The sequence below is a fragment of the Haliotis asinina genome, chromosome 14, assembly GCF_037392515.1.
Source record: "Haliotis asinina isolate JCU_RB_2024 chromosome 14, JCU_Hal_asi_v2, whole genome shotgun sequence".
Classification (NCBI taxonomy): domain Eukaryota; kingdom Metazoa; phylum Mollusca; class Gastropoda; order Lepetellida; family Haliotidae; genus Haliotis; species Haliotis asinina.
In genome coordinates this window covers 6,715,142-6,728,860 of record NC_090293.1, presented here as the reverse complement: position 1 = coordinate 6,728,860, position 13,719 = coordinate 6,715,142, and the positions used below count along the sequence as shown (strand labels likewise).

General features: G+C 42.1%; 1 protein-coding gene across 1 annotated transcript; it reads left to right on the top strand.

The window, feature by feature from the left end:
- Positions 1-6,895: 6,895 nt before the first annotated feature.
- LOC137262045 (subtilisin-like protease 3) lies at positions 6,896-8,017 on the top strand. Its single transcript, XM_067799836.1, has 2 exons — positions 6,896-6,913; positions 7,583-8,017. The coding sequence occupies exons 1-2, from the start codon at positions 6,896-6,898 to the stop codon at positions 8,015-8,017; spliced, it is 453 nt and encodes a 150-aa protein (XP_067655937.1).
- Positions 8,018-13,719: the final 5,702 nt, after the last annotated feature.

Here is a 13,719-nt window from a genome sequence, read left to right as displayed (position 1 = left end):
ACGTTTGACGTGTTGTAATAACGACATGGCTCAAATACTGCGCAGATGACTTTAGGCTGCATTAAAAAGTAAATGTTTCGCGGGCACATTTCTTTCAAAAGTGACGAGGGCGGTAGGACATTATTTTTAATTATTGGTAGTAACAAAAGTGGCCGGGGAGGCACACATTTTATGTTTCCTCTCTCTCTCTCTCTCTCTCTCTCTCTCTCTCTCTCCCTCTGTCTCTCTCTCTGTCTCTCTCTCTCCCTCTCTCTCTCTCGCTCTCTCTATCTCTTCAGCCTTACCTGTTAACTCATTCATTCACTCCTCAAATTCCGGCTCTAGTTAAAGAACTATATCTTTCGCTAATAATATTTCAGGTCCGGGTTAGAATATTGACCTTCAGAAACCCATGCTTGTCGTAAGAGGCGACTAACGGGATTGGGTGTCAGGCTCGCTGACTTGGTTGACACGTCATCGGTTCCCAATTTATCACTGGATTGTGTGATCCAGGCTCGATTATTTACAGACTGCCGCCATGTAGCTGGAATGTTGTAGAGTGAGACGTAAAACTGAACTCACTCACAATAAAAGTTTTGGGGCTGACCATTCCTCGTATAAAAGGAAACTGTGAAGGCTATTTCTACATAATAATTGATTAAACAAAATATTCAACAGAAGCAATGTAAAACTGATTTCGTTTTCGTTTGTCCTAAAAACCACAGAGGTCATTCCTGTTTGGACTAAGTAGAAATATTTTCCACAGTAACATCCCCAGGTTATAATGTAGGGCAAGGTTTTCAGGCCTCTGGTACAATGCCCTCCTCGGGTTGTCCTATACATTGGCTTACATAGGACCCTGTTACAAAAGCCTTGGATGAGAATACTCGTCAGATTTATTGGTGCGGCTCTAGGGACAGATGTTAGATGAGGTATTCAAAATGTATTCAAGCGAATGGCCGAGTCAACGAAACAACACTTTCGGATAAAAAGACAGGGCCTGGTTCAAACTCCCAATTGAGCTCACATTTTAGAAGTTTATTTAGGGACCGATGTTTTCCAACGAGGATGAGGCGACAATTAACTCACGTAATATGTACGAATTCGCACCAAACCCCATTCAGTCCGCATCCCTATCCCCCACAGTACCCCCATCCCAACCAACCACCACCACCACAATAGATAGTGTTTATTCAGGTTTAATTTGGCGCCGGGATAGCCCTGTGGTTGAAGCGTTCGCTTGTTACGTCTAAGACCCAGGTTCGATTGTCCACGTGGGTATGGAAGCGAGGTATAAACATACTCTTTCCTTCCAAGTTAACACACATCAGATAATGAAAGCCTCTTTACACATTACGCACCACTACCTTTTCTCTAGTTTATCTGTCAATCAATATGATATTCACACGAAATACATACTTCAAACAAAACAAATGCTCATCAAAGGACAATTTAAAAATTAGTCACACATCAAAGTATTCCTCATCGTGAGAATATAGAATTCGGACATGACGATGTGATGTGCTCGTGATGTCCGAAGTGCACCGAACCACTCTTATAGTACAAGTCCTCTCCGGTGATTGATGTTGCCTGTTGTTGTGGCGGTGTTGTCGACACACTGGGAGATTGATGTTTTCTCTTCATGATCCAGACCTGTGCCTCGGGCTTGTAGGAGTCGATAAATCTGTCAATATGCCCGCAACAGAAACATTAAAAATATTCAACTCTTCTTAACATTGAAATAAATGAATGGGACATTCTCGAGACTTCCGCTTTGGTTTGGTCGACATGTCCTCACTGATGCCAGGCAACACATATTAAAGACATGGTATGTGTTTTGTTGGGGGATGAGTGAGTAACTCTAGTTTTACGCCGCTTTTAGCAATATTTCAACATATCACGGCGGTTGATACCAGAAACTGGTTCACACACTGTATCCATTTGGGGAGTCGAACCTAGGTCTTCGATGTGTCGAGTAAACGCTAAAGAATAACGACTGGTCTACCCCTTGTGTTTGAATATGTTAATGTAAAATTTATGTTCAAGTAATGTACCTGGTTCTAACACTGACTGCTTCATTAATCGATAGATTACTTGTATTTATTCATTTACCTTCCCGGCGACGTGGACTAAGGGAATTTGTTAGACCATGTACAGTTTGCCAAGATTCAGAGAATTCGTTAGACTGTGTAGACTTTGCAAAGAGTAAAGGACTTCGTTAGACTGTGTGGACTTTGAAAAGACTAAGAGAATTTGTTTGTCAGTGTGGGCATTGCGATGACTAAGGGAATTTGTTAGACCATGTAGACTTTGCAAAGACTAAAGGACCTCGTTACACCATGTGGAGTTTGCCAAGACTAAGGGAATTTGTTAGAGGATGTGGAGTTTGCCAAGACTCGGGGACTTCGTTAGACTGTGTGGAGGCTAAGGGAATTTGTTTGTCCAAGTGGGCATTGCAATGACTGAGGGAATTTGTTAGACTTGTGGAATTAGCAGTCTGTATCATCAGACTCACTATTATCTCGTAATTAAATGTCCACATATGGGCCATGTGTATCCAGTCGCATATTGAATTATTTGATGCTTAAATGAATGAATGTAAAATGTCTATATCCATTGTTCTCATCCCTGTACGGCTGAGACGCAGCTGATGTGATATGTCCTCGGTTACTCCCATTTCTCACATGTATGGAAGTATGCATCAGATCCTGATGCAAAAACGCTGAACAAAACTTGAACTGCATACAACAGCGTGATAACACAATATTTATTTTAAAATATAATAGCAGCGCTGAGTGTTAGATTTCCTTTGAGTTATCTTAATAAAATTGCTGAAAATATTTTTTAATTTTTTAACTCATAGTCAAATCGTTACAGTCAAATACTTTCCAGAGCCTGTCTAATTTTCAGGTACGAATTCCAACTTAAATTTATAGAGTGCGCATCCATCAAGTCTATACATAATTAAAACCTCTGTAAGTGCATTTCAATTATCCACTTGTTATCTGTGTCGCTTACAAAATATATCGCTTCACAGGATGTATTATTACAACCCGTTATCGCTCTTATTCGCAAATGGAAAATTCCACTGCAGTGACGTTGCGTAAACTGGTGGGTTATCCGGGAACTCTGGGTAGGATGGTTTGCTCTTCAGCGCTACCTGCTGAGCGCCCTCTGACGACCCGGCCTATTGAAGCACATAAGGGGGTGAACCTTCACCGAATTTTTCCTTTGTCACCTTGGTTAAGGCTCTCAAAATCGGCTTCCCTTGCCGAGGTTAGTGTGCCAGACGCTGTCTTCTGTAGTCTTGGGCTCAGGCTGAAGAATATCGTGATTTATTGGATCGTAATTCAGTTTTGATTATCAATTGATTCTTAAAACGTGACTCGGCTGGAAAGCAAATGTCTTCCGGTGCCTTATTCCGTTCTGTTAGATTTGGCAGACTGACTTTGTTTACATGCGTTCCTTCGCTTATACATTACGTCTTGCTATTTGCACGTGTCGTGACTATTTCCGTCGGTTTAAAATATTTTGGTCATGAAAACATGTATAAATATCCACGGAGAATGAACGGTGGTTTCTTTGTAAACATTTTCGAGCTCAACCACGTAACTGACACGTAAATGTTAGCGAGAGGGGTTCGACAAGGAACAACTTTTACCGTAAACGTATTCTTGAATTAATCACAGCATAATAAATTAATTTCTTACACTAAATAATGGTTTGGGGGCAATATTTAAAAGATCGTTGAATGGTGTATCTCAAAATGCAGTTATTATGTATGGTATTTCTGACAGTGGGTATCTGACATTTACAAATCACCTTGAGAAACTATAACATACGTTTGTAGTGTGTTTTGAGAGACATACCCTTATTGAAATGCTTTGTTTGTTTTGGCGACGCGTTGTTCTGTAGTGCCCAGACGCCGCTAAACTCGATATGTCGGTAAGTAGACCAAGGTAGACACGTCCTCAGATACCAAGTACAGATCCGTCAGGTGTTTGTGAATCGCAGACTGTATGAGGTCTGATGCACTCTGCATCGGTTGTCAAAGGAACATGTTTTCAGTTCTTTGTTCAAAGATATCACCTGTTGTATCATTTTGGTTAGCGACAGAGAGAAGATGGACCATTCCATATTCGTTCTTGGAGACTCTTATGGTTTTGAATGTGGGTAAACACATGTGTACTGGCTGGGAATGTAGGCATAAAGATTGGAGCGTGGGTTGGTTGCAGCGTGGGTTGTTCGGGTCGAGGGCGGTTGGTCGGGATGTGGCCGATGAACGTAAATCCACGCTGCATCGTTGGTTAACGAATTCATGTGGTGCTCACGCGAGATCCGAGAAGGGTAGCCCTTTGGTGAAAGTGTTGACTTGGAACGCTAAAACCTTGCTTCGATTTTAAAAGGGGATAGGTGTAATAACTGAATATATGCTTTTGGCAAAGGGATTGTGGTCAACAAATAAATAACTAAAGGACTGTTGTTAACAGTAGGATACGCGTGAACTAGAGGACTGGTGTGAACGATGAGACTTCAATCGTTGAACGTTTTCTTGACATTATGAACATTGTGATTGTTTCAGAGTATATTTAAAAGACTAGATACCGCTATGATTGGCGGTCTTGACGTGTCAATAATATTTGTTAGGAGTGCCTGTTCACCTATAGTGCATGCACTAGTTTCCATGTAAATTCAACATTAACATCTCCAATCAGTGTGTGCTTGAGTTTCGAGTTCTACTCAACCCCGGCCGCCTTCTCATCCCATAGAACAGTTATTATCCCATTCTCTCGGGTACCCATTTTACTGCTTGGTGGCCAGAAGGATATTTCGAAGAAAAATACTTGCTAAATGTGCTTCGGTGTGGGGCAAGATCGAAACTGAGTCGAATGCAGTTACCTAGCAACTCTCTGCTTCCTACATCTTTTCAGCTTGATGTCCACTGTACTCAGGATAGTTACAGTGAGTTACAAGTTTACGTCACATCGACAATATTTCAGCTCAACTGCGGATTACGTGGCACAACAGGTCCTGGTGTTAACGCAGAAATGGCTAGCTCTTAGATATGCCTATTTTGTATCGAACAAATCAGTTTACTTTCACGTCAAAGGTATTCTCTATGTAATACATCCATTGTATTATTATTTGTACCCAGAAACCACGCACTATCTTACCTGAATTGATGATCATCGGTTAATATTTCCACCCAATGAAGAGTGAATTCTTTGCTGGTTACTTACACGGGCACCGAATAAGGTGACGCCACTTCTGAAACAAATATTTCGGTGTTTATCAAAAAGTATCTATGTATAACATTCTGTATAATTGAGTGTGATCAAGACACTAAATTATTTGAATTTGGTTCATAACATACATACAGCTGTGTGAGTATTCCACGCACTAAATAATGCTCGTAAACCTGATGAACCTCTCTCAATAAATATCTTAATAGCCATGTTCTTTGAGGCAGACAAGGTTACCGTCTATCACCTGTGGTTTTCATAGTGTCGCACAGTCCACTTGAAATCCTCTGTCGTTGTGTCACAGTCTGGAATGAAGGCTTCCTTCAACCGTCATTGTCACGCATGTCTGCACCTAGGCTGTGCACGATCGCGCGAATTATCCACTTCTCAATGGCATTATAGCAGAACGGGGGACTCGGTGCAGACTCGTGTTGTCGTTAATTTCCTCCTCGTGGTTATTCTGGGCACATTTGGTCATCAGTTGCCTATTGGGTTACCTGTGTGGTTGTGTGTCATCGTAGCAGAGTCGGTAGTTGCTCATGATGTCAGCCACTGGTTCTGGTACTGAGGCGATTACTTTAAAGCCGCCGTATTATTACTCGGTTATTGCTGCGTTAAAGAAGAAATAAAGCAAAACCTTCTACATTATCCTCTTCTTGACGCAGATTGCATATTATCCCGATTATCAAGTGATTGTCAAACACACAGCTTTGGTCCTTGGTTTTAAACTTCTACGACCCAGGTGGTCTTTTCCATCTGCGAAAGTAAATAACGGCTACTGAAAGAACTACATGACCCAGGTAACACATGGTTTAACCTTCTTGTAAAACAGTGAGTGAGAGAGTTTAGTTTTACGCCGCACTCAGCGATATTCCAGCTATATGGCGGCGGTCTGTAAATAATCGAGCCTGGGCCAGACAATCAACAACATGAGCATCGATCTGCGCTATTGGGAACCGATGACATGTGTCAACCAAGTCAGCGGGCCTGCGATCACGTTAGTCGCCTCTTACAAGCATAGTCGCCTTTTATTGCAAGCATGGGTTGCTGAAGGCCTATTCTACCCCGGAACCTTCACGGGTCTTTTGTAAAACAATCAACCACTAGTGTGTTGCTGACAGATATATGATTAGAAGGGAGGGGAGTTCGGATTTGGGATAGTGAGTGAGTGACTGTACTTTTAGTTTTGTTTGGCTGTTGTTTAACGCCGCACTCACCAATATTCCAGCTACATGGCGGCGATTTATATATAATCGAGTCTGGACCAGACAATCCAGTGATCAGCAGCATGAGCATCTGTCTACGCAATTAGGATACGGTGGCATGTGTCAACTAAGTCAAGAAGTCTGACCATCCCATGCTGGAACTAGCGATAACCCGATGCATCACCGTCGTAACAATTAATGTCGAGGTGTACACACCGTGCCCCAGCGGCCTTTATCGTTGCTCGGTTTGTCAACCACTGGTTTCCCCTTCTTACCATAGGAACGACTAATTGTGTTATCGTGCATCGGTGTACATGTTGTCAACCACTGTTTTTTATGGCTTATTTGCAGTGACGTTGTAGAATCACAATGAACATTTCTATCGTCCTGTTTATCGACAAATGAGTCAGACATATAGTCATACGCAGGCAGTTCGCAGCTGATCGAACACACACATCAGTGCCCCCAATGTACCTCCTTACACAGGTACACATATAATTACCTAATTGGTAATCGATAAAACGGCATTATGTTAGGTACAACAAGGATATGGTTGTGTTCTATAAATGGAACTCCTGGTCTGAGTAGTTAGTCAATATGGAGCTTGCACTTAAAGACGTGTGATATATATTCTTGTATTGCCTAACAGAATTAATGAACTCATTATCTATATCCAAGCATCATCTATACTGCGCGGATTTCGGAATACCATACCACTTACATACCGACGTTTTTCGCTGTAGTGCCGCATACATGTATTTAGTTATTAAGTAATAACACAAACCAAAAACCATGGCTAACCCATGTTTTGGGGTTTTTTTCCAAACCTTAATATTCCTTTGCACTGAGGCATTATGTGGAGTAAGTGTCCGTACTCACTGAGTTGCTAGATAGATGAAGATTCCAAAAGTCTTGTTGCTGACGCTGTGCATTTCGCCTTTTATTCGATAGATATAATTCAAGCATCCCTCTGAGAGACCCAGGTTATGGGACAGCCAGGTGGTCTGTTTCCTAATTACTCAGTGGCCAGGGGGAATTAAAGGTAGCTTAGTGGTTTAAGCGTTCGTTCGTCACGGGGAAGACCCGGGTTCGTCTCCCCAGGTCCATACAATGCTTTAAGCCCATTTCTGGTGTCAACCGCCCTGATATTGCTAGAATAACAGCGACATCTTGAATGCTGATAGTACCGACAACAGCAACATCTTGGATGCTGATGGTACCGACGACATCAACATTTTGAATACTGATGGTACCGACAACATCAACATCTTGGATGCTGATAGTACCGACAACAGCGACATCTTTGATGTTGATAGTACCGACAACAGCAACATTTTGGATGCTGATAGTACCGACGACATCAACATCTTGGATGCTGATAGTACCGATAACATCAACATCTTGGATGCTGATGGTACCGACAGCATCAACATTTTGAATGCTGATAGTACCGACAACATCAACATCTTGGATGCTGATAGTACCGACAACATCAACATCTTGGATGCTGATAGTACCGACAACAGTGACATCTTGGATGCTGGTAGTACCGACAACAGCGACATCTTTGATGCTGGATGCATAACGTAACGTACTAAACAATACTCTTTTGTTGTTGAAATAAACACCATTGCATCCTGTAATTGACGATTCCTCACGTCAGTACCAATCAACCAGTATGTATGCGGTACACGATACAAATATCGACATCAAACATTTGTTCCCATGTGAACCTCCCAATATCACGTGAATGGCGCTACATAAAACTCTCAAGATCCCGTGAATGTCCGCGACATTAACACATACATATAATCTCAAATTTTCGGAACATTGATTGGTTGACTGAGTTTTTTTTAACGCCGCACTCCGCTATATTGCGGTGGTCAGTAAATAATCCAGTCTGGCCCAGATAATCCAGTGATGAACAGCATGAGTATCGATCTACACAATGGGACACGATAACACATGTCAGCCAAGTCAGCGAGTCTGATCACCCGATTCCGTTAGTCGCCTCTTACGACAAGCATGGGCAGGTGAAGATCAATTCTAACCCGGATCCTAAAGTCATATTTGGGTATATGAACTAAGCTAACAAAATAGTATTATCAACTTCCTACAACTTTTCACTACATCCCCTACGCCGCTCCCCCCAACATCATGACATCATGTACAGGTGAGCTTCAGTGCCCCTGTGCTATTTTTAGAGTTACCCCAATTACCGTATATACAAAATGTGATTATCCTAGTTGGTCCTAAAGTCATGTGCGTCATGTGGAGACGTGATTTTAGAGGCTTGGTTTATTACCAACGTCTCACTCATGGTTCAGTGTTGGTGCTGTTTCGAATAACTCCTTGACCGAATTAAGATGGGCCGTTACACGATACTTGTTTCACCAGTTGAAACCGCTATTCCAATCGAAAGCGCTCTTCTACTGCTTCTTTGATTTCCCATGATTCCGAATCGCAAATCCCACCCTGGTTGTGTGTGCCAGTCATCGACTGGTATGGCGACACATCGGGAAAGTACGCTTTAATTGATCTTTTTCTTGTGACATTACTTGTTAACAGGCTTGAGGGTAATCAAAGCAAGTTCGTATGCTCAGTCCTGTAAATAACGCAACATGCATTTCCAACAGGACTTTAAGACAAGGACACCGACACCCAATTCAGGCGCTGTCGTTCACGCTCCGTCTCGTTATAACGAGGGTCAATAGGGCAGGTGTCGCAAGCCGTTGATTAGCCCCCATGTTGAGCTTGACCAATGCAACAATGGTGTGAAGGCGTGCGTGTCACTGTAACGGACATTTGTAGCGGTCATTTCGATCACTGCTGCTGAACAGACACAGTCTGTTGTCTCTTGCTTGAGTCATCGTATGCAAATTAATTTCTCATACGCCCACGTGACACCATTATTCGGTAACATCTTGTTGAAATGATTATATGTTAAAAATCGTAACATATTAAAAGATAACAAAATCCTAAAAACGTCGAAGTTATGTACAATTTTATTTCCACCAAAGATTTCTGTGCCATTCCGTGTTATCATTTCACCCAAACATCAATCAATGTATTTACAAATATCTGCTACTTATGGCGCAGGATCCAACCTATAGTGTGTTTAGGTACGCTCGTTTACAAAGACGTAGTGCTCTGAAATGAACATATCTCACATAAAAACGACGGTGTTAATCGACGTTCTGGAAAACTAACGCGATTCCATAGCGAATTAGCAGAAGACTCAGTACGTGTCCTGGCAGATTATCCGATATCATGTCCCGACATCTAGAGTTGATGCTCACTATGTCAACCACTGGATTAGTTTGTCAGTGTAAAGGGGCGGTAAGCCCACCTCACCCAAACTGATTCACTGCTACACTATCTCACCTAAACATAAATGGTCGGAACAAGGTTTGTGTTGAACTTTCAGGGCATTGGCTTGCATCCAGTAAGTAAAGAGTTCGTCAGTCCTTCCGAAGGTTCGATTTCCCCCGCACGGGTACGAAAGTGAGTGCACCTTTGAAATTGTTTGACTATTGCTAAATGCCACGTAAAACCATGCTCACACATTACACATACGATCAAACAGTTTTACTTCGACGGCATGCTACTTGCGAGCTAGACATGTAGTCAAATCTCATTACACTGAACTTTGCACGAATCCCAACAAAAGTTGATATCATTAAATCAGAGTTTTCATTGAGGTCTGGTATTATTGAACGAATCGACGCGATAAGATCAGTCTGGCCTGTGAAACGACACCGTGTCATTTGTAGGGCATGTGTACATTGAAATATACAGCAATCATCTAGACGTACATATCGTCCATTAAATGCAGCTGCTAAGGCTCAGACTGAGTTCGATATAGATTGCAAGAGCTGGGACGAGGTTCGGGTTTGGCTGCCAGAGCGGTGTAAACGTTGTGTATTGACTGCTAGAGCTGAGAAAGGGTTCAGTATTGACTGCTAGAGCTGAGAAAGGGTTCAATATTGGCTGCCAGAGCTGATATTGGGTGCAGTATAGACTGCTATTACTGAGGCTGGATTCAGCAAGGCTGCTAGAGCTGAGACTGGGTTCAGTAAGGCTGCTTGAGCTGAGACTGGGTTCAGTAAGGCTGCTAGAGCTGAGACTGGGTTCAGTAAGGCTGCTAGAGCTGAGACTGGGTTCAGTAAGGCTGCTAGAGCTGAGACTGGGTTCAGTAAGGCTGCTAGAGCTGAGACTGGGTTCAGTAAGACTGCTAGAGCTGAGACTTTGTTCAGTAAGGCTGATAGAGCTGAGACTAGGTTCAGTAAGGCTGATAGAGCTGAGACTGGGTTCAGTAAGGCTGTTAGGGCTAACACTGGGTCCAGTACAGATTGCTAGAGCTGATATTAGGTTTAATAAAGCTGCTAGGGCTGAGAACCTGTATAACGAACTAAGGTTACAAGGGGCTAAAATTAGTGGTGCTTTTGGGTTCGGTATAGCCGTCGATTACTGCATTTACCTACTGAAGTGCTAGTACAGTAATGCTGCTTTTGTGTGGGCCCTGCATATTTACTTGTTTTAGATACATGGAATAATAAAAGTTAGTGTTTTTTCACAACGTTTTCAGGTGTACTTGGATGATGAATATAATTAGGCACAGGTGTTTGTTTCTTAAATGAACAAGGCGCCGTCACCTAATACAATTCTCCATCATATCTTGCACCATTTGGCTGTGGAGAAGCAATTGATTTCTTCACTGGGGATGTACACAGGTGCCAACAAAATGACTCACCACTTTATATCATTACAGGATGTATTACAAAACTGTTAATATTAAACGCCTCCGCAATCAATATTCCCATCTCGGCTTCATACCACCGTGTCTGTTTATCAATAACTCTTCTGTGTGCAACATCCACAAAACACGTCTTCATATGTAAGTCGGATCTCCAGTGACTTTTATGTTGATAAATTCACTGTGATTCGAAAACGAACTTCGTTTTGTGTAGGTGTGAAAGTGCCAATGGATGATTGGAATTTAACCTCTTTGACACGAACGAATTAAGTTTAGAGTGAGTGAGTTTAGTTTTACACCTCGATCAGCAATAATCCATCTTCGTGTCAGCGGTCTGTAAATAACAGAATCTGGACCACACAATCCAGTGACCAGCAAGATGACTATCGATCTAGGCAAGTGGGATAGGATCACAGGTGTCAACCAAGTCAGCGAGCCTGACCACCCGATCCCGTTAGTCGCCTCTTATGACAAGCATGGCTTCCTCAAGATCACCTCTAACCTGGATCTTCCCGGGTGGAATAAGTTTAGAGGTATTGTGGAGGTTGTAGGTTAACGCTTAATCTCCGAAAATAAATATTTTATTGTAATAACTAAATCCATTTAATGAAAAGGAGATCAGGGAAACTGGTAGAGTCTAGATTTGTTTCATTTAAGGTTTAGCATTGCAGGGAGTAGTTGGCTGTAATGACAAAATACGGTTCGCAGTGACTGTGGTACTCTGCCGTACACACCTTGAGGTACATCTATCCAAGAAAGCCCATGCAAGTCTTGAAAATGTGGCCAGTTTAGATTCCCTTAGCTCTGAAAATGAAGAAGGTCTCAGGGCTCCATTTCCTTATATTTTTTTTACTATGCACTTTTTTCAGGAAAATATGTTCATTTCAGAGACTAGTTGTTAGTCTAGGACTGTGAGACAGCCTATGAATGCAGAGGAAAGGGGAGTTCTCATGATGCTGCTGTTGATGTTGTTCATATTCTTCCTCTTGCTGTCGTTACTGTTATCGTTGTTGTTACTCTTTTTATTGCTTACCAGTTTAATGTAATTTCTCGTCTACGCGTGGCAATGTGACCTGCGCACTTGGACAGTCGTATATAATTTGTATTGATATTTATTGGTTCAAACACGCCAGCTATTAATCCCTGTGTGTTAGCAATAGCAGCTGTCAGCGTAGGTGAAATGTGACCTGTATGTAGACGTGTCTCGCGTAGACGGGGCTTCTGTTGTGTCCCGCGGTAGACTATATTATAAGGCTTAATCTCTGAATATATATAATTTTGATAGTAACAAACAAACCCATTTAATTGAAAAGGAGATTCAGTGTTAGTTTTTCTTGCAGATGTTAACAGACCCTGAACCTGAAGAAATCTAGACTTGCTTCATTTCAGGCTTTAATTAGCACTGCACAGAAGGCTTGGCAGTAGGCAAAATAATGTGGTCAGAGACCATATAATATTATGTGGTCCGAGGCTGTGTACTGGCGATGTTTCAGGGGCTGGGGCTATGTACAATGGGTGTTTCTATAAAGAAATACTAGTTTCCCCAATACTACGATCTCAGCACAGTAACATAGATGTCTCGTATCTCAGCGCTCCTTTCTACTGATTACGCAGACTTTTTCAGACAGGTCTTCCCCTGTTATTACCCAGTTCATTTAAAACAGCTTGGGTCTAACGAGCCAGGGGTAATTCGCACAGGGGTGGCAAGGGAATGCACGTGCTCATGCCCTGTCACCCGGGGGAGCTCGTGAGAAGGGCTACATGGGCGACCGCGAAGATGGTGGCAGTATAAACACCTACGTCCTCCTCCCTGATCCCCTCCATCCTACCCCCTCCTACACTCACGCTCCCTTCTCTCAGCTGTAGTTCCGTACGCTATCCCTTTTTTTATTAAGAACTTGCAAGGGCCCTGCACTTGTCTAACATACAGACCCTGAAACCAGAGACCATATAACAGATAATATGGTCTCTGCTGAAACAAATGTATCCCCGAAAGCCCATGTAAGTTTGAATATGTTGCAAGTCTAGATATCCACTGTTCAGGAAAACGAAGAACGTCTCGGAGTTCAGGCCTCCTTTTCACAATTCGCTATTTTTATTTTTATTTATTAGAAACTGTTTTATCTGCAGAATATGTTTATTTCAGAAGTGTTAGACTAGCCCCGAGCCTAATTCAGTTCTAGCTCACACATGGTCCAAAGTATATTTTGCTGAGTATATTATGTAAGCATTATTGGTACAAACAAGGAGTTATATTTGCGCGTGCGGTAGACCAATGTGTTTACATCATCGATGATTTTCTTAAACACTAATTAATAAATCAAATTCAATTGAGATGAAGGCTCAAGTGATACTCAAAACCTAATGTAGATCTACAATGAAGTTGTTCTTTACAATGCTCATTTTAATAAAGGAAGGTTTCAGAGAAACGACTGTAGCCAAAATCTGAATACAGAAGCATATACTATACAGGACAATTCCATTCTGCATCATGCCATTTTCTGATTGGGACTGTGTTGTATACATTTGATTGTGC